The sequence below is a fragment of the Corvus kubaryi genome, unplaced genomic scaffold (assembly GCF_017639235.1).
Source record: "Corvus kubaryi isolate FWS band 111438036 unplaced genomic scaffold, C.kubaryi_AGA036_p1.0 69, whole genome shotgun sequence".
Classification (NCBI taxonomy): domain Eukaryota; kingdom Metazoa; phylum Chordata; class Aves; order Passeriformes; family Corvidae; genus Corvus; species Corvus kubaryi.
This window is the reverse complement of record NW_024582057.1, coordinates 7,335,229-7,359,745: the sequence shown is the minus strand read 5'-3', so window position 1 is coordinate 7,359,745 and position 24,517 is coordinate 7,335,229. Positions and strand designations below refer to the sequence as shown.

The following is a 24,517-nucleotide window of genomic DNA, read 5'->3' as shown; positions in this document are numbered from 1 at the left end:
CCTCCTGTTTGCTTCCCTTGCTGCGTGCGTGTGCGTTCAATTTGGCTTTCAGGAGAGAGGCAGAGGATTCCCAGAGCTGGTCGTGCCACTTTTTAAAACACCTGTGGGTTTCCATTGCCTTTAATATTAGCAAGATCCCTTGCCCAGCATAGGGAAGGGTTCAGAGCCCGTGGTGCTAGAGTACAGAGTGAGTAATAGGATTTGAGCTCATTCAGCCTTTATCCACAGCTATGCTGATATAACTTCTATTTAGAAATGCTGTTATTCAGTAAGTTTCAGTGGGTATATGTAGATAAACTGATTATCTGTTCAGATACTTCCTTACAAGATGTACAAATGTGCATCAGCTGTTGAAAGGTGACCCCTCTGTGTTTTTGTTTTGTTGCTTTTTCTTTTTCCATTTCCTGAGTGAGGGAGAAAGTTAGGAGGGAAGCGAGATCTAAGGCTGCTTTGTGCTAGAAAATTTGATGATATTTGCTGTAAATATGGAATATGGTAGTTGCGATAAAAAAAAACTTAGAAAAGCGCCATTAAAGTAAAATGCAAAATAAAAAAAAAAAAACAACAAAAAAAACCTGCCTTGTGTATTCTTTTTACCTGAAAAAATATACTAAGAAAAAGACACTGTATGTTTCTGGAAAGGGATGAAGAAACTCCAGATGGCTGTTTAAAAAAAATACAAATTAAAATGGGGGTGGAGAAAGTCAAGAAGAAACAGTTTCTATTGACTTGTTCTTTCTTTTTTGGAAAGGTCACTGAAAATTTACACAGTGACAAAATAACAACCCAATTAGTATCTGTCCTGTAAGACTAAATGTTAATTTATTTCAGATTCTCCTCTATTGACAAGTGATATTCAAGATGGACTTCTCTACATGAATGCAGGGCAAAAATTACCAGACCAGTTATGAGTTTCTATAGCAATTTCTGTCAATTTTCAAGCTGTAAAGAAAAAAGATATAATTAAAAGCTATCTGTATGTTTATTTTGTAGAAAGATTATTTTAATTATATTTCTGATAGCTATAAAAGACAGAATTTGGTAATAAGAATTAATTTTAAAAGCACAGCATCCCCTTTATCTAGTGCTTAAAAAAATTCCAGTGGAAAATACTATTTCATTAATTGTCATTACATAGGAATTATAGAATTTGGGGGGGGTCTAACATTTCCTTTATCATTCATTTCTTTAGGCGTCAGTGGCACTACCTTTACAAAATTCAATTCAGTGCATAACAAGAGACTAATTACCAACTGTGAAAAAGGAATATTATCTAGAGAACTAGCAACTTTTTTAGAGAAAGGAATCTCTTTAATAAGGGGACTTAAACTGCAGTTCTTCAAATGAGCAAGAGAAATTATCCTTCTTATATTCCAGAAAGAAAAGTAGATAAATAGTCTTCTCTGATAATTCATTTAAATATTTTAGCAGTGAATTAAAATACCATCTAATCAAAGCAGTATCCTTTCATTTACGTTCTATGCTTATCAGAGTATTTACTTTCATACAGTCCATAAGGAAGACACAAAACTCACTGGGTGAAGGTAGGATCTTTCCCACTGATTTGCTGTGATACTGACACAGACAGAAAACACACTTGGGCACATCTCTCTATCCGTGCCGAGACAGTGGTCTGTCTTCCATGCCCCTGCTCTGTGCATGGAACGAGGTGATAGTTGGTGAGGAAGGAACTGCACTGAGCTCTCCATGTTCGTTTTTTTTCTGTTGACTTCAGTGGGCTTCAGATTATGTACTGCTGCAGTTTTGAGTTAACTTCTAGTGAAGTCTAATTGTATCTTTGGCCCATCTTATTTGCAGGTTTGTGTGCTCATTGAAGGAGACTGTTGTTTTGGGGGGAGGTAAAAAGACATACAAGAAGTGTGTGTCTGTGTTCAGTAAATAGTACTGTGTTTCTCAGAGGCTGGGCCTGTGAGTGAAGCAGAGCACTACTGGGGTGGAGAGTTCAGACACATTCATCCCCAGGGATTTAACTCTAGTTTCCTCTCAAACTTGCAGTGTGGTCTCTCGTGACTCTGGTTCCATGACTTGCTGTCAGCTGGACTCCTCCAGTGTTCACCGTGAGGTGGACATGGCTGAGTCAGGCTCTCCGCAGTTCAGTCTAGGGCTGTAGGCATCCATCAGCACTTCCCCAGGACACAGGAGGCTTGCTCCCTTGAAACTTTCATGCTGCGTCCCAATGAGACAGAGAGAGAAACCTTCATGTTTGGAAAGCCATCATCCTGGGCGGAACAGGATGAGGGGAGGTTAGGAGTGTTTAGGAAGCAAAGGACATTGCTGAGTTTGCTTCTTCTCCTGTGAAGGACCACATCTGATTCAGTTTCCAGGATAATCATTCATCTGTGGATGAATTTGAACTACTTTGTGGAGGATACTGCTCTTACAAGCATCTGCCTCACTAAGGCAGTAGTTGGAAGGCATGAAATGGGTGCCTTTAATGACAGCAGGAAAGAACACTCTGTGCCCTTGAATGCTGCTCTGCCATCTCTTCCTTCCTGAGGAAAAAAGTTCCCAGTTGAGTGTAGCAACATCTTTGAACTTAAATTTTTCACATATGCCCACTAACTGTGTGTTTTTTGTTGTCCCAGTGCCTGACTTGAGACCATGGAGTCTGATTTGCTGAACTGTCAAGCACTCACAGCTGCAGCTATAGTAATAGGGAGCTGTACTTTGAACACATTAAACCCCATGACCTACTTGGTGCTCCGAAATACTAGGCCCCAGGTATGTCAAATTCAGAGCAAAATTAATAGATGCTTTTGATCTTAAAGTGCCCAAGTTCCAGCTTCAATACAGGAGGCACTAATACTTGCCCAAATCACAAAGACATGCAGAAGAAGAAAAAAATAAGTCTAATATTTTGCAAACATTTAAATATTGTGGAACTGAATGCTTCATTGGGAAGCTCATAAAAGAAAGAATGTGTCTTCAGAGCTCGGCTTGAATATTGCTCAGTGCAAGAAGCACTTAGGGTACATGTTCAGCAATGCAAGGAATGCAAGCAGGGACCATTAACCATTGTCTCTTCTCTGTGCTGAACAGAGCAAACTCTCATGGAAAGATTGATACTTGCTTGTCTCACTGTAGACGGCATCGTAATGTATTGCTGAGAGCATTTTAGTGTTCCTCAGGCAACCTTAATTCTACTTTTTCAGAATATCTGAATGTTTCATTGAAACACCAAGTGTTGTGTTAAGGCTCACTTTTGTGGGCCATTTTCTGGATGTTTTAAATTGAAAACTGAAAAATGGAAGTATTCTGTTGTATATCATCACATTCTTATGAGTCATCAGTGTAATATAATTACAAGTATTGTAGAGTAATTCTGTGTGTACATACCTCTATTACATATACAAAATATTAGATAAAATTTGAGGGGTTTATCAGCCATGAGCTGGCAGAAGGGGGTTTTACCCCTTGCGTGCCGACACAAAGAAGCCTGGAGGTCAACGCTGAAACCCCACTGGAAGGCAGCACTGAGTGCCCAACACACAATAAAAAGGGGTAGAGCTCCTCACCCAAAAGGGGCTGTATCTTCCTGTCGCTGTTAAGCAGGCACACAGGCAAAGAAGAAAGAGAGGGGACTCTCCGTATGTCTTCCACGCAGGTTTATTCCACTGAAATGACAGGGACGAAGAGCCAAATCGGTAGGAGGGTGTTGCGGCTCCTCCTCCTGCCATGTAGTCCTGGGAGAGGGGCCCTGGGGGGGGAGACACGGGGTTTCCCTGCCCCTGCTCAGCCTCATTCCCATTGGTTGTTTTGTGTTCCCCTGCGCAGGCAAGGACCCTCGGGTCCCATGATTGCAGCAGCTCCTCGGCAGATCCCGGCCATGTGGCTGGAGAAATAAACATCTCTGAAACACCTATCAAGAATTGGTCCATACATACTTCTTTTCCATGGGCCTCGTTGTCTGATACACGTGTTGCAGTATCCCCACTCTAACAGGCGGGTGCAGGGATCTTATACTGGGTACAAGATAGGCGGGGAGAGGGCTCTTAAGCAATGATATGAGGGTAAGTAGGCGGGGTTGACAATGAAGGGACCAATAAGGACACTGCATAGGAGGGACTTAGGGAAGGAACCAATAGGGTGTCGAGAAACCAAGAACTTTCTAGAACTTATGCATGTTAACGAAAGGAAATGCATAAACATAGCCTCATACATCAAATAGGGAGGGTAGAACATTAACCAATTGGGAGGAAACATGCAAATGAAAGAACAAGGGGATTAGGGGTTCTCACCATAACTTCGAAGTGGGGTGCTTAAACTTGGGACTCTGACCGCCACTGTTTGCTATCCGTGTTTCATGAGTGGTCAGGGTGTCTGGAGCCATCTGGACTGCCGCAGAAATTGAGACTTTATATGAATATAGTGGGAGAAAGATGGGGTGTTTTTCAAATAGCTGTAGAAGAGCTTTATGTGGCATTTTTTGCGTTTTTTGAATCTTTCTTAAAGAAAAATCTTTCCTCATTTGGAGGTCAATAAAGCTGTTATGTTTTGTGCTGTTGGCCCCTGTGTAATGGTGTAAACTGTTCTGTAGAGTACATAACACCTAGGCAGAGAGTAGTTGCAGGGCCATCCTGCAACCCATCCCTCACTTGCTTGTGTATGTTTCCATCTTCTTGTACATGCCTTGTCAACTGCATGGCAAGAGTAAGCAAGAAGCCTCTGCAAAATATACAGCTAATGTGCTTTCATGAGTTATTTCAAGGACTTCAAACAAAACCTTTTCTTGTGTCTTCTCCTAAGCTCTTCTTCTATAGTTTAGATGGGACTTCACAATGTTTCATTTCTTTCAACTCCAATAGCTGGTAATATTATATTGTGTGAAGCTCCTTCAAGCACTTTATGCCAAATTTTAATGTAATTTATGTCACTTTTTAAAGAAATCATTGTACTTCAGAGAAAAAAAGTACTGCTGCCAGGACTCATGAATTTTGTACAAATCAGAAAGTAAATGAAAAAGAGTTACTTTGAGCTTTAAGGAACAATTACTTCATCTTCAACATTTTTTGTCAGCTCCTTCATATGGAGATGGTGGCTTAATTTAAAAAATAATCACTATCTTAAATGTTCTAGTCATATGCAAGAAAAGCATGGAGGTCTGGCTGTGGTCCTGTAGTACTACTGATGAATGACTTGAAATAAATTACATATAATTTTTTTTTTTTAAAGTGGCTATAGGCAATTTGTGTGGTGCAGGAAGAGGGAAGTAAGGACAGGAGAGTACTTGAAACATAATTTCCATTGCATCTGTGTCATATGAATACCGAAATCATGAGGGAAGTTGCTAGAAATGAGGAAACTAATTAAAAGAAATCTGAGAGAGAAATCTAAAAGAGATATTAACATGACATGATTGCTCCAAGATGAAAGATTTTTGTTCTTTTCCTTGTAATTATACAGCGATGCGTGTTTCATGGTAAAACTTGAAGCTGAAATGGATATATAGGGTCAAATTAATCCAATCTGATTTACATGCCTAAAAGTTAAGTGTTTATCTCTACATTTCTTATGATAGAGTGAATAATTATTTGTGGTATTCTCTCCCTATTTACAGTAGAACTGAAGGATCTGGTTTAGACCAGATAATTTGCAATGTGTCATGGTGAAGTAGCCAACAGTATTCCCCAGAATTATGCTGCCTCTTAGCATCTTCTTGCAGATACCTCTGCATCTGCTTGGAAGTCTCCCCAAATCCCAAGAGAATATATTAATAGCCATCAAGTTGTAAATATCAGGTAGGACTTCAAAACATAAACCGAGTAGGAGGAAGAACTCTTTTGCCTCGAGTGAAACCCTTCAGTTCCTGCCCCAGAAGAGCTCTGGACATGGCAGTGCCATTCCACAGAGCCACTGGGCAGGTGTAGGGTTAGACGCAGCTCAAGTCCTGGTGATACATTTCAAAGGGTTGTTGCTTCACACAAGTCAAGCAGTGCATTACAAGCTAAAGAAACTAATTTGTAAGTTCAAGTTTTGCTCCGAGTGTTCCTGGGAACATGAAGATGAGAGAGGAGACAGGAGATTTTAGGCCCAGGAGGAAGACCAGGCTCACTATGTCTTTCCCTTAGGCACAGAACTGAGTCTCCTGAGGTGTCCGTCTGTGCTACAGCTACATACTTTCCCTTTTATGCATGCCTGTGTACAAAAATGTACCAGAAGACTAGTTAAGCATCCATGGCTTTGTTATAGGTGCAGATAAAGATATTTGCAGGTGTCCAGGTTTGACAAATGCCAGCTGGAAACACTGGACTCAGGAGCAGTATGGAGAGAAATGCAAGAGGGCCCTTTGTGAGAGTCTTCAAATCTGTTTGCTAGTGTCTGGAATTACATGTTTAAATCATATCTATGTCTTTAATAGCATGAGACCTACTGACAGAAAATATTTTGTTCAGGAACATGCAATGGTTGAATTTTTTTCAGATGGGGGATCAATGAGTAGAGATGGGTTGGGAAGCCAGTCATTCTGAAGAGCCCTTTGTGAGCAAAAGCAAGAAATTTCCTTCAAGCTGTTGTAGCACAGAGCTGATGGAGCAGTTCTCTAGTAAGATGAAAGGAAAACTGGGAGCAGTGCTTCTGAACAAAATGTTTCCATGCTGTGCTATGTGACAATGCATTTAAGTACAGCCAGACTCTTTATGTTGTGTTTTTAAAAAAATAAATAAATTGTATGTACCCAGAACCTTGTCAGAGCTGTTATGAAACACATGTAGTGGAATTCATTGGAGTTCATTGGATTACAAATGCTGCACTTCAGTATGAAATCTTCTTGTAGCTTTACCATTAGAATTCTAAAGAACTATTGACAAAGATTTTGAAATTCAATGTTTTACATTTATTATGTGTCTTACATAAATCATTCTAGGAAAGAAAGGGCTATTACCCCAACTCCAGTTATAAGGCAAGTGATGCCTAAGTGATCATAAGGCTTTTCATGTCTTTCTTCCCAAGAATGAGTTTGTGGCAGAGGAGCTAAATCATAAACCTTACCTGTCTATTATTTTTACATATTGTAAAACCAAGGAACCCCAGTCATAAGCTCAAGGCTTCTTTATGGTACGTGCTGTAGGAAAACAAAATGTGGTATCAGTCCCTGTCTGTGGAAGTTGAATTTATTGTGCAGTGTCAAGCTTTCAGAGTAATCATGGGAGTGTGCTGCTATCAGCTGAACACATTTTTTAACCTTTTTATATACATACACGTGTGCTGGCTGTTCTGATTCTTCAACAGGAATATCAAACATGCTGAACAGTGTCCTGTGCTATGATAGATAAACTGCTACTTCGGCATCTTTTGAGGATGTCTTAATCTCTTGAAGATTGTCCCACATTGTGATGATGTTTATGTTCTTGTTCCTTGCTCTGTCTGTTGTTCTGTAAGAAAAGGCCACTTTGTAAGACACTAAGCAGTCAACTTTGGTGAAATTTTGCCAAGAAAATTGCATCTGGACGCAATGAATATATGTGAAGGGAGTTTGTCCAGCTGTACTTATACCCTGAAAAAATGAGATTCATAATTTCATTTCTGAACTGTATTGTAGGCTTGGTCTTTCTCTCAAGTGGGAGCCTCTTGTGTATTTCTTTATAGCATTTATTTTTTCAAATCTACATGGCCCAGTGTCTAGGGAGATTTAAAGATATTAGAAGATATTAAAAGGCCCAAACCCTCAAAATCCAACTTTGCCTGAATGAACGAAACATAAAGAAAGGAATTGGAGTTTGCTTTTACATACAAAGAACAAAAAGAGCAATACTGTAGCCTGCAGGCAGAGCCAAGGGAAAAAGACCAAATCGGTCTTTTTTTTGCTCTCTGACATAAATTAGGACAGCAAATTGCACTGTCATCCATGGGAAATGTTCAGCCTTGAGACAGGGATAAGGAAAAAAAATCTCAAAAACTAAGCAAGCCATTTGTTCAGCTATGCAGGCTGAAATACAGAGAAAGGAAAACCATACACCATAAAAGTATTTATAGTTAATGACTAATGTCTTGTATTGCTCTTGGGACTTAAGTGGATACTTTATCTTACATAATTTGAAAGGTTGAATGCTATTGCAGGGTATGGTTATGAACTCTGAAAAAATATCCTAGGGTTTAAGTAAGATTCTGTTTAATGGTGGATTTGTCCTTGATTTTGTTGGGAATGCTTGGGAGGGCTTGCAGGAATGGGAGAGATGAACTCGGGCAAAAGTAGGAAGATGGAAAGGAGCAAAGAAGGAGGACTGAGAAATTCATAACTTCAGAAGCAGAAAGATAAAAAAATTGGAAGCTAAAAGTATCAGTTTGAGGTGGGAAAAAAATAGGGAAAGCTCCTCCTTGTTGTTGGTTTGGTTCACTCTTTCCTTTTCTTGCTAATCTAGTTTTCCTGTCGTCTTCTGCTCAGGTCATCCATTTCTCCCTTTCAGAAATGTTTTCCTCCCAGCTACTTAACCTGCTGTAATATTGGTAAAATGGTAGAATAAATGTTAACTACATATTAGAAGAAAGTACAATCTGGATGGCTTCCCTGGGTAGATTTTTTAAACAGGCTGTTCTTTTAGTATATACATAGATCTTTTGGTTGTAGAACAAAAATAAACATAATTATTAAAACTTTCTCAAAGCCTTTAAAGTTCTTAGTTTTCAAATGGAGAGAACAGAACAGATCAGTCTGACCCAGGAGACACAGCTGTGGTCTCAAAGTGAATATTATTGTTAGAAAATTACTCCCCACATGAGATTTAGAAAGATAAATTCTCTTTGCGTAGAATAGGCATAATTGAATGTTTACTTCTTTTCTTGAGTTCTTGAGGAGTGGCTTTCTTGGCATGCATGGTCTGAAAGCCAAGTCCTCATTTTAGGATGCAATTTAAACTGAATTGCACACAGGAGCCTGAATGCATCAATTTAACGGAGTTACAGGAGAACAATGTGGTGGTTTAGATTTTTGCTTTCACTGGAGAGGAGTTCAGAGAAAACTTTGGTAAACTTTTTAGCCTCAGCTGCTTAACATCCCAGCCACATGACCTTGCACTTTCAGTAGCTCTTCTCTGTTAGACTGATACCCTAGTATTACTTTTTTCCATGTAAAACTTTTGACTCCCAACATAAGAGAGTTTTACCTGAAATAATTTATGGAAATAATAAGGAAACAATTTAAAATAGCTTACTTTTAACACAAGTAAACATGTTTGCCTCATTGCTGTGTCAGTCATGTAGAATATGCATTCCTAGTCTCTAGAAATAAGTAAATATTTATTTTGCAGCCTGTTTTTCAAATTCCTGATTCATAAGCTCTCCTTTAATCACATACAACTCAAATGTGGGCCTAGGCATTTGTTTCCAGAACTTGTGATGTTTTGTGTCAAGTCACATGTTCATTATGTCTATAACTTACTTTCTATACAGTTTGCTACTGAAGCTGATTTGTTTTGTAAAACATGATGTGTAATCCTTGTGTCCTTGAGCATCTGTTTACCCCTCTTCCCACCATTTTAGTTCCAGAATTTGGTCCATTAACAGTCATAGTTTGGACTGAAAGAAGGAGATCAAATTCAGGTCTTTGCTTCTGGAACTCATCCCAGATTTCAGCTACTCATACTTTGGGTGCATTAATTTTTCTGCATTTGGTGAAGAACACCTTATATGCAGGCTGTTGTGTATTCATGATTTTGCTTCACTCCAAGATCAAAATTTAATTTCTTTCACTTCTCAGTAACTGCTGAGTATAACAATTTGAAGACCCAGTTTAGGCTCTATTGAAAGAAAGATTTCTTTATTGGCAGTTTTAGAGAAGTAGCAAAAATTTTTAAACAAAAGCTGGTATCGATACAAAAATGACTGGAATGTAAACCAAAAAAGCTTTGTCAACCTGTTACTAATACTATGTTGCAAAATGTGTCTTTAAATTGTTGTACAGAGCAGAATGTCTTGCCTCACACTCCTTGAGAGGGTGGGTATTTCTATCTGTGGGTGTCTCTGAGGATTCAGGGCAATATAATCCATGAATTCTCTCAGGTCATTATTTATGTCTTAGTGAATAATTAGGAAGATTCCCATCCTGACTGAGCAAATCTAACTTTCATTTAACATTGCTTTTTGGAGAATGACTTGATTGGTCTACATTACATGTAAACTGATTCACCTGGGCTTGAAGCTTAAGTCCAGGAGAAATAGATAACGACTGTGAAGGAAGACAAGGACTCTTGAGCTTCTCTGTAAGACATAGCTGCAGTGATGCAACCTGCTGACATCAGATTTGGGCTGTCCTAGCCCCCAGTGTGGGAAGCCACTCAAACTGTTTTATCCTTTCCTCCTCCATCTTTGGCTACCTGACAAGCAAAGCTTTCAGCAATTTTCTTCTGGTGGGAAGTCAGATTTTTCATGTGAGGCAGCAGGAGCCTGGCAGTGTACAAATCTTTTGATGGCCAGTTGGGGAAAGCTCGTATATCAGGAAAGCTTTATCTGTTGGGCTATGTTATTTCAAGCAGTGATGCTATGATTGCCCCACCAGGTCCCTGGAATCTGCTGCTTTGGCCAGGTCTCATCAGAACCTCAACCTGCTTTTTGCCGCATTTTAAGCTATTCTGTGTTCACTCTTTCTGTCTTGTTGACTCACATTCACTTGACTTCTTTCCACAATAGTTGCCAAAATTTGGTGCATTTAAACATGTGTTTGTGTTCAGAAAGCTATGGGTTGCTCTCTCACTCAACAGGATGATTACTGGCACATTTAATTTCTAAGTCAGTGATCATTTCCAGTAAGAAATATGTTTAGAAGCATGCATTTATCTTACTGAGTCCCCCAAGGTAGCTGTTCAAATGCTTTAAGTCAATGCTGCATTGACTTTGAGCTTTACAAACAGAAAGTTGGAGAAGTCAGAGACAAAATAACTAAGATTTAGAGTGCAGAGATTTCCTAGTGCTCATATGAGGAGGAATTTTAATAATCTGAATTTTCCTTTTTCTTTCAATTATTTTGTCTGAGTAGAGGTAATTCTTCACTGATACAGCTTTCACTGTGGACATTTGAGAAGTTTGTGGTTTGAAGGCTGATAATTGTACAAGGGTGATCCAAAAGACAATTCGGTGAATATGTGTTTAATCATAGCTCAGATGACAATGCTCTGAGCTGCTACACAGATAGCAGAATCTCTTCGTCTGCTACGAAATGAAAAAAACTGTGATGTGTCCCAGTTCTTCTAAAAAACACCCCAAAAAACCAAGCAAGAAAAGCAGAACAGAAAAGAAGTTGCTGATATAAAATCAAGACATTCATTGCAGAATTAAAGTTCATAGCAAAAAAAAAGGTATTAAGTGTGAGGGAAAAAAGGTTACAATTAAAACCATTCTCACATCAAAATATTTAAAAAGCCCAAGTCCTAAACGTAAAGCTCTACTAATCAGAATATACACCTGTTCTTATCTTCTGTCATGTCTTTCTTTTTTCCTGTCTGATCTACCAGTAATCATCACTAATATGGGGAAGGAGGATCATCACCCCCATCATGTATACTTTACTAAGCATCTGTGAATTAATTAACACTAATGCTTAACCTGGCATCTTTAGGTTTCAGGTTTAATGACTCTGTCAAGATTAAGCATTGGCCATTCAGAACCCTCATGGATATTGCTCCTGGTGCTTTACTTTACCTCTGGAGGTTGGTCTACAGAAATGCCCATATGTATGTGAAAATCTGGCACTTCTGAAATGAGTAAGAGTTCTGTCATTGAGGCAGGAGTTGCTGATCTAAGAAAGGCAAGCTGGAAGGTTAAAGAAGCAACACAATTGCAATGAATTGTCTTCCCTTCTTCATAGCCATACAAATGTAATTACTTTAATATACTGGTGTATGGAGAGAAATAGTACTTTCAGCTTGGAAGAGAAACAGTATATGGTTCATGCTTAAAGTCAGAGCTCAAAATCTCACCCAAACACAAATTTCAGTACCTTCTTTGTAGTCACTCTGCTTTCTCTAAAAATCAACAGTAGCAAGTTGTGCAGTTCTTCATGTAATGTAGCGTGGCTTGCAGGTTTCCAGACTTGGGTTAGCTCACAGTCTGTTGGTTGGCCTAAACACTGTTTTGAGCAGCTCTGCCATGAGGTACCTTTGGAGTTCACACCCAGTCCTCTATTTCATAGGACTTCCACAGTTCAGTTGACAAACTGTCTGCTTTCAAATGTCAGAAAGTGCAAAATCTTGCATTTGAGCACACGAGAAGGGACAGGCAGAATATCCTAACTCCTCTATGAAGTACTCTTATGAGCTAACTCCTGTGGTAATGTAGTACTGCTGATGCAGCAAGTGAGACACAGAGACGTTCTGCTGAGGACCTGTTATTCCAGAAAAATAGACAGGTTCAAATGAATTAATGGAATTGAAGTGATGACTGTGTCCCTTTTCCCAAGCTTGGTATGCCTCCCTCTATTTGAACAGAACTCAGGCCTGTTTAATCTCAGCATTGAACACAACAGGATAACTCAGGATGTTATCAGTGCCCAAATAACGGGAGTTGTTTCCTTTCTGATATCAGGGACAAAAGGGTCAGAAAGTAGACTTCTGCTTCTAGCCTTCTGCATGATGGTGAGGAAGCTACTGAGTTCAAAGTTTACAAAAAATTAGTTTAAATTAATACTGGTGGAGCTGCTGTGGCTCTGGTGCATAGCTGTGAGATGTGCAGTGATGTTGTGTGACTCAGGAGCACACTGCAAGTGCTGATGGTGTGGACTCAAGTCTGTCACGCATGCATCCTTTCAGCATGTGTGTTTGTTTAGGCATTTGTTTAAGTTTTTAAAAGCTCTGAGCCTTTGCCAGGGCTTCTGGGCTCTAAGCTTATTTCAAAATCAGTAGGATGATGGCTAAACATAGACTTAGTGTCTTGTGTTGAAAAAATCCCTGTTTAATGAATCAGTGCTCCTGCCCTGTAAATGAAGGAAGGTATGAATATTTACTTTCCTGACAGAAATGTTACATCATTAATATCTGTACAGATTTTCTTTATTAAGTATTCTTGTATTTTTTTATTTAGTGCTGCATAGAAGAGCCTTATTTATGTGAGAGCAGTGGCTTTTCCCAGGAGCAGCAGCTCAGGAGTTCCCTGGTTGGAGGTGTGATGCTAATGCAATGGTGCCTCACATCCCATTGCTCTGTTTCTTCCAAGAAGCCTCAAAAGAGGCAATTATGGTCCCTTGAAATGTTGGTAATGATGTTAATGCTCTATAGGCTTGGCTTGGTCTGTCAGACCAAGGAAAATACTCTGAACAGGGAATTCATGTTTACATGTCTTACAAAACACAGCTGAGCCAAGTGAGGAAGTGCTCAGCTCTAAGCACAGTAAAGGGTAATGATGTATAGCATTATGCAGCATTTCTCAAGCCCGTCTGAACCTTTGGACACAAATTGTCAAGACAGTGGCTTTGTTTTATTGCCACTTTTGGTTCCTGGACTCAATGATGTGCTTGCTCAGTCTTGCTGCAGTTTTTGATTTAAGTAGGATCTGTCCTGTAACCCTTAGATCTTTCATTTGGCAGTTACTTGGAAGATTTTCTGGTTTGCCATTTCACCTTTTTCTTTTTTTCTTCTTAATAAATAGGTGAACATTTTATCAGTAATTTTCCATGTTGTGAACTCTTGAATTTTTATCTTGCTTGTTTGTGTATTGCAGCTGGTGCTCAGGATAAAATTGGCTGGGCGTTTGGCTTGGGTTTGGAGAGGCTGGCCATGATCCTGTACGATATCCCTGACATCCGACTGTTCTGGAGTGAAGATGAACGCTTCTTAAAACAATTTATTGGGCCTCACATTTGGCAAAAAATAAAGTTCCAGGTAAAATAACATATATATGGTGATAATTTACTGTGAAGTATGTGTATCCCTAGTGAATATCACATAATTAAAATTCTGTGTCATTAAAAGATTAGGTTTTGATGCAACAGGTATACAGCTATCATGATTCTCTCATGTACTGCAATAAAATCCAGCTTTTGATAAGAATTTTTTCAACCAGATAATGTTGTGAGTTCCTGCTGATACCCAGTCAACATCCCAGTTCTGAGTAATGCTTAAGCACATATTTAACTTATAAATATATCCAGACTAGGGATTGATTTAGGCCTGTGGTTTGTTTATGTTATGGTTTGGTTATGTCCTTGAGTTGTGTCCATAATTCTGTTTCATTATAAATATGTGTTTGATGCAAAGCATTCAAAGATCATAACACATTCTCAAATTTTCCCATTGTTTTCACTCTACAATCATTGAAGTCAGTGTGAGTTGCAATGTTAACCTTTGGCAAAATGCTTTGTGGATGTGCCTTGCCATCTTCAATGTCAGCTCTTTTCTCCTGGCTATTGCAGGGGAGACTGCAGGCTCAGCTTGTATTTGTTTTGTAACTCCTCTGCTGAGGTGATTTTTGCAGTTAGCAACCTCATCTTGCTTTTTGTACTTGCAAAGCAATCAGGCATAACTGGATTGAGTGGAAATGCTACTTCCATAATACTCTTCAGCATGAGCATGGGGAGGTTCAAGTCAGGTGGTGTCAGCTGGTCTTTGGGGGAATTGAGCTGACACAGATGCTTGATGAAGTCTGAAGTGCTAAAGCAGTAAAATACTTTTTGCAGCTGCCTTTTGTTTGGTTTCTTTGTGTAGAGATTGATTATGTTTAAGAATTGTAATTATAAAAGGGGAAATCAACAGTGATAAATGACAATTGAGTAGTCTCCACGTCAAATCAGTAGAGCATCCATCGACTTGTTTTTATTTCATGGCAATTCTTACACATGTTCTTTGGTAGAGTCAAAATAGTGTTTGAGATAAGTTTGGCAGATAGTTTTGGATTTTTTGGTTTGGGTAGGGGTTTGGGGATTTTTTGGTTGGTTGGGTGGGTTTTTTTGGTTTTTTTGTTTAGGGATAACTGGCATTAGTGCATTCAACTTGTAGTTAGTTGTCTTACAGAAAGACAGGTTTTTGCCACTGTTCCTGAAGGTGTGTCTGCTTGTGGGTTTCCTTGATTTCCTACAGCATGTTTGTTGTTGTTTTCAATAAGAAATGCTCAAGTCTCCTTTTCAGCCCCTATCTTTCTGATTGGCTTTGTTCCTGAGGTTGTGGCTTGGTTTATAGATTGCAATCTGATGGAGCTAAGATGAGATTTCTTGCTTGCTTTAACATTGTGGATCCAAGCTTCAAACTGATATTAGCAGTAGATTGGGCTTTTGGGGAAAGGCCCAGATTGTTGGAATGCTACGGACTGATGTTGAAGGTAAGGCAAAGAGAGGGCTGGGTGTCTGGCTTCTCTAAGTTGCATATAGTTTTCATGCTCAGTTTTAGTTAAGTCAGGTGTAGTGAAGCAATCTGAAGATGTCAGAGGCACAGGTTACTGTGGATAAGCTCAGAGGAAAGTACATGGTTTCTAGGAAGCTAAAAGTGATTTTTTTTTTTTTTTTTTAATTGGTGCTGTTTGGTAGCCTTAGTTTGGGTTCTTTCTCTCTTCTAAAGAAAGGGTATGGCCAATGTTTTAGAAACAGATTTTTTCTCAGTGTCAAGAACTGCTTAGGGACTTTTTAGTTACTATTTCTTTTTTATTTTATTTTCATTCTCTTTTTGCCCTTTTTTCATTTCTCCCCCCCCCCCCTTCTCTTTTAATACATACATACACCTACCCAACTTGGATGTTTCATCTTCAATTTTGGTAATTCTCCCCAACTCTTAGTTTACATTTTTTAATCCTGTATCTTAATATAAGAGACTAGAGGCAAGCTTGGGTTTTTGTTTGAAAGGAACTCTGTATTCACCTTTCATCTGGTATGGCACATTCAGCTCTTTTGAGCTCTATGCTCTACATACTTCTAGTACATACTGGCATCTCTTTTTAAAGGGTTAATGACCCTTCAAATGAAAATACTGTGAAATACTCTTTGGTGCTACCATAAGATCTCCAGTTTTTTCTTCTGTTCTATGTTATTTTTCAGGTATGCTGTAAAACCAGGTTAGCAGACCTTCTGTTCCTGTTTACTTTCTAAAGAGTCATAATTAATGAATCACATGGTTTATGGTTTATTCATATGATATTTGAAAGAAAACTTTTAGCCTGTGCTCCAGTGTTGATGTTGTAAGAAATCTCAATGGATATTATAAAAGTGTCAGATTTTCTGCATGCAAGGCCAAGCAGTACTTTTCAGCCTGACCGAACTGAACAAAGACAGACCAAGCGTTTTGAGAGCTTTTCACAGCAGAAATTGCATCCTGCAGCTCAGAAGGTCCGGGTAAATGTCCATCCTTTTTGTGCTTAACTGAGATAGACCTCTCAACCTTTGGGTACTCCTCCAAATCCTTTCTTATAATCTGAATATGATCCACCAACATAAATATTTTTCTTTTTGTTCATTAAAACATTCTTCAGATATGAAGTTCACACTGCATAGCAGTAACCTTTAGCTGGGCTAAATATACTCTTGCTTAAAAACTGAATTTAATTGGAGCATTTTCTTGGGACTTAGAGTATATATCTTGTGCCTTTTAACAGCCTGAATGTGTCAGACTTTTCCCTGTATCATCAGTTGCTCAGTACATGTGTGCAGGCTTCAGTAGGTCAAAAAGCTGCTGGGAAAAGCTGACAGTGCTTGTAGCACTGTGGCCACTCAGCACAGCAGTGTTAAGAGTGCTTCTCCCCACAGATTAGATTATTGCATGGACTTGGATTAGCAAATCACTCCAGATATAATTTGACACAAGTCACAGCAGTGTGGGGATCAGGCTCTGGTAAGTTGCCTTCTATTGTTTGTGTAGGGCTGTGAAAAGCTCAGGCCGTGAAAAGAAAGGCTGAGGATAGACAGGGCAGGAAGGACCAAGAACCTGCAAGGCACAATGTAATAAAATAAATGGCTCGGTCCTGATCTGGTCTGCTGTATTAGATCTCTGTATGTCAGGGCCTTGAGCACAGTTCCCTGTGATTGCTTTCTGATTTATGCTGAGCCAGCATTCTGTCCCGGGCTGACGTTTTGAAGCCGCTTCATTCCTTCGCCGCCCGCTCACTGCCCCGGGACGCTGCGCCTTTACCGCGGGCCGGGGCCGGGCGGGGCCGGCGCACCGAGCGCGGGGCGGGCGAGCGGCCGGGCCCAGCGGCTCAGGGCAGGGAGCGCGCCGGGAGCGCTGTGCTGCTCTGTGGGTTTCCTTTGTGTTCCGGCGAGCAGGAAAAAGGTTCTGTTGGCTTTTTTCTTGTCCTTTTTTCCCCCTTTCCTGCCCCTTGCCTCACTGCCTCCTTTCCCTCCTCGCCGGTCCGGGGAGCCTGCAGGGGCGGCCCCGGCTGGTCCGAGCCCGGGTGTCTGTTCCCTCTCCGGGAATTTGTTGTATTTAGAGGTTGGGTTTTTTTTTTTTTTTTAATCCTGTTCTACCCTGTTTTGTTCGTGTGTTAATAAACAGTTTGTTTTTTTCACTTTCACTTGCTGTGACCCACTTGTCTTATTGGTGGAGGAAAAAGGAAGGCCCTTTTCCCTTCAGAGGACACACTCATTCCGGAGTGTTTCCTCCTGAAGTTTTGTCTCCAAAACCGAGACACATTCTTACCAAAAACAAAACCCCAAACGAAAAGTGTCCATGGGCTGACGACTCTCAAGGAAAGGTACAAAAATGAAATGACATTTAGAGAAAGAAGGCACTCACAGTTCAGATGTAGTGTGGTGTGCCCAGAGCTCTTGATTAAGAAGAAACGTCTGTGGCAGCAGGATGGATCCTGGAGCCTCCATCATTTTGCTACCGTGGCGAGCAAGTGGCACATCATGTCAAGTGACTCCTCATGTGTTCTCCTTTCACAAAGTCACTTTCATTTGCTGCTGCCGGTGTCACTGGCTGCTGTTGTTTTAAATAGTTGTTTATTTTGATTGCAGATGAGCCTTGTGGCCAGCACTGAGGTCAAGGAGAAGCATATTTATGGCTGTTCTAAGGGAAGCAGTGGTACAGAGGGGATCTGGATCAGATTTTTAGCAAAACTGCAGACTCCCTCTATGAGATTATGGGAATTGCTGTCTTCTTTATTTCCTAATTTCTACATGATCTGTACTATTCTGCAATATCTGCAATAAGCCTAGCACCACCTATTTTTACCACCCCTTCCATCATCTCCAGGGCCTACTCCTTCCTAGTATCTGCTGGAACATGCAGTCTCTCAAAATTCAATTCCTTCACAATAACCTGGTAGCTTCAAAACTCAAAATAATAGACTTTCTAACCAGGTTCCTTTTAATGGTGCCAGAATAGACAAAGCTCCTGGAGCAGCTCTGTTGGGAGGCCTGAGGAGATAGTAGCCTTTGGCAGTGGGGTGAGGAGACTTGACAAACAACTTGAATTGACACTGTTCACCTCCTGCACAGCTGTGGCCAGAATGGTGTCTGTGGCCCTAATCCAGGATGCTCTTTCTGCTTTGAAAAGTGAACAGTCAAGGACAGCAGAGATGAGGAAAAGTACGTAGTCAAAAAGATGCAGTTGTGTGGAAAGAAGCAATTCGTTGTACTGGAAAGGAAATTTAAGCAGGCTACTCTTCCTCCTGTGCAAGATAGCAAAGGTTGGGCCCGCTTGCTCCCATTTGCCTTGGCTCAGTGTGCTATAGGAATTAAGCTCCTGTTCTAATGACAAAAGATTTACACAGTAGCCCAGTTTGTGCTGTTTGCTATGTATGTGAGCCCTCTCATTCACACCATTAGACAGTCCAACTTTTCTACCTTACTGTGCACTTTCCAGTTTTCAGGGACAGTCATCATCCCTGTTCATCTTTCATGTGCGCATGCCTGATTGTTGCTGGGAGACACAGAGCTTTTCCTGAAGCTCTAGAAGATGCTGAAAATAAAATGCACTGTCAAGTGTAAGGGAAAACTTCAGCAAATTAAACCGTCCTAGTCTATATCCTTTATTCCATGCTTGAGAAGGAGAGCATCTAGAGTACATGCCATGCATTTCAACCATTTTGATCTTATTACATTCGCTGCACAGGGTGGGTCTGTCTGATCCCTCATTAGTATGCTACTCCATATAAATTGTATTTATCTCCGTAGTCTGTGATTAGTGTTATTTTGAAATAAAAATTAAATAGATTCACTGGTTGCTGCATTTTCAGATATTTTTCATCAAGATTAGGTAACTCCATGCTAAAATGGTTACTCATTTATTATGTTTATTTTCTAACAGTGCATCTATTAAAGCCAAATATTAAACCATTAGTATGTAAATTTAAGGTGGATGTTTGAACAAATAAGGTATAGCTTGAACTGTGACTTATTTTCTAATTCGTTTTAATGTAATTGAAGGTATATAATGTGTGTGTCTGCATGTGGAGGTACAATGGAGAATAGATTGATGATGTAGCAGAAACATTTTACTGGCATGACTTTGGGAAGGTTGAATTTCTAGGAGTGACTTACGTAGATCATCTTAAATGAACATCAGGAAAACCTTACAGTGCTGTGTATCATCTCAGGTTTGTCTGTATGCTCTGCAGAACACCGTGAAACCCCTTTTTTAGTGTTGGATATGCATGGAAAGCAAGCAAAAATACCTTCTTCATTGCAGAGATGCTGCACTAAGCTGCACCATTGGGTTAGAAATCGCTTGATCATCAAGTCTTCTCATCAGGATGTTATACCTTGTATCATTTGTAGGTAGTGCTGGTATTGAAGCTCTGGGAACCTGAGCCCTCTGGCCCCAGCCAGGCAAAGTACTGAAGCACATGCTGAGCTTTAAACTTGTGAGCAGCCCCATTTAAATCAATGGGATAGTTCCTATGCTCAGTCAAACATAACCCTAAACAGCTTCAGGTCAGAGATCTCCACACTTCCTGGGATCCAACTGAGAGTGATCAGCACCTTGCAGGGCTGAGGCAGTGAAAATCTTCAAAATGACTGTTTTAAGCAAGAAGAGTTTAATCTGACAAACTACAAACTTAATTTGCAAAATCTTTGTTCTAAACCAGTTTTACTGATCAGCACTTGGGTAAAAAAAGTGAACAAGCAAACATCTGGAGAGTAAACAGCACTTGAATTCCCATTCTTAACTAAAGAAAATTAGCTGAAAACACAGTAAGGAAAGAAGAAAGTAGGGGCTCAGAATGAGGAATGAGGAAATGAGGAAACAGGATGGACAGACACATGGGACTGAATACAAAAAACCCTAAGCCACCAATACACTGATATATGACAAAGTGAAAGGAACATAGAAGAGAGAAGTGCTGTTCTTCAGGCATTGGGGGCAATATGAAAAAGTCTGGTTTAAGCTTAAGTTTAAGTTGGGGGGGGAACGGGATGAAAAGGGAAGAAAGACACAGGAAAGAAGAGTAGGTTTAAGGCAAAAAACTGTTGAGACTGGTGCAGAAGTATTTTTCTAGATAGTCAGAAAGTTTTCCTGAGTTTTGTACTGTACATGTTCATCCATTTAGCAGCCACCTTGATAATAGTTGGATGTACAGAGAAGCCTATGAAATTCATTAGCAAAAACTGCATTCTTCCTCTCTTTCACCTATGTCTCTTGAAAATACTTTAAGTATTTCTATGTTGTTTTCACAGTCTTAGAATAGTTGAAGACTCTCATGTTCACCTCTGTTAACTTGTCTCATCCCCATAGCACATTCAGTTTAGATTTATCTGGTGGTGGCTCAAAGCAAAAAGCTGATATGAGCTGTTCTTTTTTGGATGTTAAGGAGTTTTCTGTTTTGTACAAAACTGTCACAGCTGTAATTTGTTTAGAGTGGGTGGAGTGTGTGTGTATATGTATATATATGTTCAGAGAGCAAAAATATTTCATCTTTATTTTCAGTTGTGTATGCTAACACACACTTTAATCACCAGGAAAATTTTCGTGTCATGGCAGGTAATTCTAAAACCTGGATGTAATTATGTGTTTCCTATAAATTTTCAGTTATGTGAGAGGTCCAGGGCTTTACTAACAAACCTACCAAGTGCCATGGGGAATTTTGGAAGCTAGTAATGTGGGATACCCGTGTATCCACCTGATAGATGTCCTCTCTTTTGACTGTAGGCCCAGAGACAGCAGTTGAGACTTTTCTTCATTTGAAGGATTTTGGAGGGTTTGGACTGTCTTTACCACTCTTTTCCAGAACCTTGCTTCTCACAGTGTTAGGATGAGAAGCATAGTCTTTTTGTTCTTTCCCATGTGCCATGTTCCGCTGTGCTGTTCCACTTTGCTGTTCCACATGTACTGCAGAAGCCACTTTTGTGGCTACCCTCTGAGGTGAATCAGGGAGCTTTTCCTCTGCAGCTCCTTAAAGCTGTATCAATTCTGTGATCCACTTCTCACTGTTGCTTCATGCCATCAGCACAACTGGTGAGACAGCACTTTCATTTTTGGAGGCAGTATAGAAGGTGAGGGGTGAATACACCCAGCAGGTGTGTCCTCAGTACTAGTGAAAGACATTCCCAGTAACTGAGAACAGACCACCAGGGACTTCCTTCTAATTTGTTTTTGAACAAAAAGAAGCTGCTGTAGCCTTGACTGCATTTTGCCTGCATCACTTCTACATGATGTAGAGAAAAAATGATTTTGCAGTTATGAATGCTGCTGCACTGTACAGTTACTGTCAGTAGAACCATTTTACTGCTGATATCTTTTTTTTCCTAGGCAGAAGCCAATGCACCCCAGTCAAAGTACACCTGATACTATCTAAATGATTACTTAGCAAAAACTGCAATAAGCTTAAAAAAGCAAATGTTACAGTGGTTTGCTCTGATCTCTAAACCTCATATATTTGCAATTTGACTGGTTGAGGCTCTTTGAAACAAATAGCTCACAAATGAGTAATTCTGATGCTGAATATATCAACCGATCTTTATTGCATCCCAAATGATGAAGTATAATGGTTATACAGAGTGCTTAAATAAGCCATGGAGCAATTTCCAGCAGTGATAGATATGCTGAAACTCAAATTAATATTAGGTGAAGGAGCAAACCTGGAAATCTAAAATAACAATAGATTTCTCATAGGTTATGTGAAGCTATGAGAAGCAGCTGCTAGTGGTTTTGACAGGAATCCACATATGCTCAGAGCTTTCAGTTTGTTGTCTGCAAAAGTATGTAGCTAGTAAGGAGGGTAACCCTTACACATTTCTGATGTTTTTCCAGTACTGGTTTAATTCCACTGTGAGTAATAGAATTCTGGTTAGGAGGATGGCACAGGAAATATCCTGACTTTAGTCTTTGGCCCTGACCTGAGAAATGAGTCAAATTTCCCTACTCAATAATTCTGTTTTCCATGCTGTTTACAACTCTAGTTGTCTTGTACCTCCTGCCTCAGCATGTCTTCTCCAAACTACTTTAAGATGGAAAGTTCTTCAGGACAGGAGTTAGCTACCTAGCAGGTCTACCTAATGGGACTCTGGTTTCTGGCTGGCAGTCCTAGGTAATTACCACAACCTGAGTATGTGCATACCTGTAGCAGGGTTAAATGCATCCTTCTGGGTGTACATTATGCATTTGATGTAAGAATAAGCTTCTGGTTAAAATGTTTCCAAGCACACACAGTGTGAGGATGTGTCTTCAGATATGCAGGTATGTACTGGTGTGCACACACAACCACAGAAATATAAAAGGATAAAAGAAAAAAAAAATCTCAAAACTAGTAGGAAATAATCTCTTATTCATTTTTCCAGAGTTAGCTGAAAACATGGGGGTTGTCATACATGACTTTATTTGATGGTTCTTTTAACACTGGTGCCACTGTTTTACATGTAAAGGACACACCTTGCAAAGAGCTTTTGGTAAAGTGATCTTTAAAATCATGCTTAAACCTCTACAGTCATCTGTAGCAGGATTAGACATTGCAGCTGAGCTGTGGAGTGTCCCTAGGAAATGAGGGCTGGGGAGAACAATCTGTGCGTGTGTGTATGCATGAACAGAAGCACCTTTTGAAGTACATGGTGTTAATAAAAAACCCCTGATTTTCAGCTACCACTTCTCTGATCAGAATATGAATTAGGCTACAGAGAATAGCCAAACAACAGAAAGCACAGTTGGGAAGAACTGTATTATTCTTATCATACCCATCCTCAATTTCCGTCATCTTGCTCATGTGAGAGACACATGAACCACTGCATTGACAGCCTAAACCAAAATGTGACAAGTAAGTAATGCTTTGGGGTGAATGTACTGCAGAGGATTTGGCTTTGCAGTTTTAGAAGAATTAATAATGGGACAAAGTCCCCTCTTTCGAGGACTGCTTACATCCTCCTGCCTGTGCACAAGTGTTAAATCCAATTTGCATAATTATTCCCACATGTCCCCTGTTCTCCTAAATCAGCAAGAGTGAACCCATTTTCTGATTCTTGTAAAATAAGGAAAGGCATTAAAGAAATACCTGTTCTGCACCAAGATTCTGCTTGTAGAGATTTAAATGTTCTTTACATTTTGTCATTACATACTGAAATGCTTAGTGTAGTTTTAGTGCCTTTTTTTGCTTGGTCTGTTCTCGGCTTAGGGCTTCACTGTACTTTTGTCTTTCTAAGTGTTGTTACTCTTAAACAGGAGTATAGCTTTAGAATACTCCAGGTCTGCCTGAGACAAAAAAGTTAAAGGCTTTTTTTCCTCTTCTGAGTATTGGACAAATAAGTAGAACCTTTTATTTCTGTTTCTCTCTAGCTTACCTACTGTACTTTAAAGTTTTAGCTTGCTATACTACCTTGGTGTTTTATTATGGGTTTTGACTTTAGATGTAAATTAGTATGAATGTAGTACTTATGGGGGGAAAAAAAAGTGAAGCTGGCTACTCTGGAAACTCAAAATACTGGACTTTGTCAAGAGTCTTAGAATCATATAATCCTTAAGGCTGGAAAAGACGTCTTAAATCACCAAGTCCACTGTTATCCTACCACCACCATACTCGCCACTAAGATGTGTCTCCAGCTGCCACATGCACTCCCTTTTTGAAGACTTTCAGGGAGAGTGATTTCACCACTTCCATGGGCAGCCTCTTCCAATGCTACTTGGGCAGTTTTCCCGAGTCAGGAAGGAAACCCAGCTATTTCAGTGGTACAGGAAGTCATAAGAATATTTCAAAACAACCAGTAAACTGCCTGGGTAAACTTCTGTACATGGTGAGATGGTACAGATTAGCTCATGTCTGGGAAGTATAGAAAAAGAATTCCTTTGTAGCATTGCAATGTCCAGGGCATTATGTGAAGTTATGGCCAAGAAATATGAAACGTTATTGCTGTTGTATTGGAAATCTCTATGCTTTTTAGGAAGGAGAGAGAAAAAAGAAGTATAGGTTGTTAGGTGGGGAGAAGGACTTTTTCAGGTGTTGCATATGCCTGTAAAATTTGCAATGCCAGCTTATTTTGGTGTAAATCATATTCAAGTGTTCTGGAGATTCTGCATTTCAAACAGTAACTCTCTGGAATGGTGCATTTAATGAGCAGAAAAGGAAATGCAATCAACAGTGTTTTATATGAGGTTTTTCATCTAAGCTGAAATAAAATATTGGGTGCACTTTGTTTCCATTGCTATGCTATGTATTTGAAAGAAATACA

General features: G+C 39.8%; 1 protein-coding gene across 7 annotated transcripts in view; it reads left to right on the top strand.

Moving 5' to 3' along the window:
• The window catches only part of FARS2 (phenylalanyl-tRNA synthetase 2, mitochondrial), a 232,768-nt gene that overhangs the window by 124,065 nt on the left and 84,186 nt on the right, over positions 1–24,517 (top strand). For all 7 annotated transcript variants that reach the window (XM_042049163.1, XM_042049167.1, XM_042049166.1 and 4 more), the window contains one exon: positions 13,663–13,823. In XM_042049163.1, the coding sequence (XP_041905097.1) occupies positions 13,663–13,823 (161 nt within the window). The remainder of the gene's footprint in view (positions 1–13,662; positions 13,824–24,517) is intronic.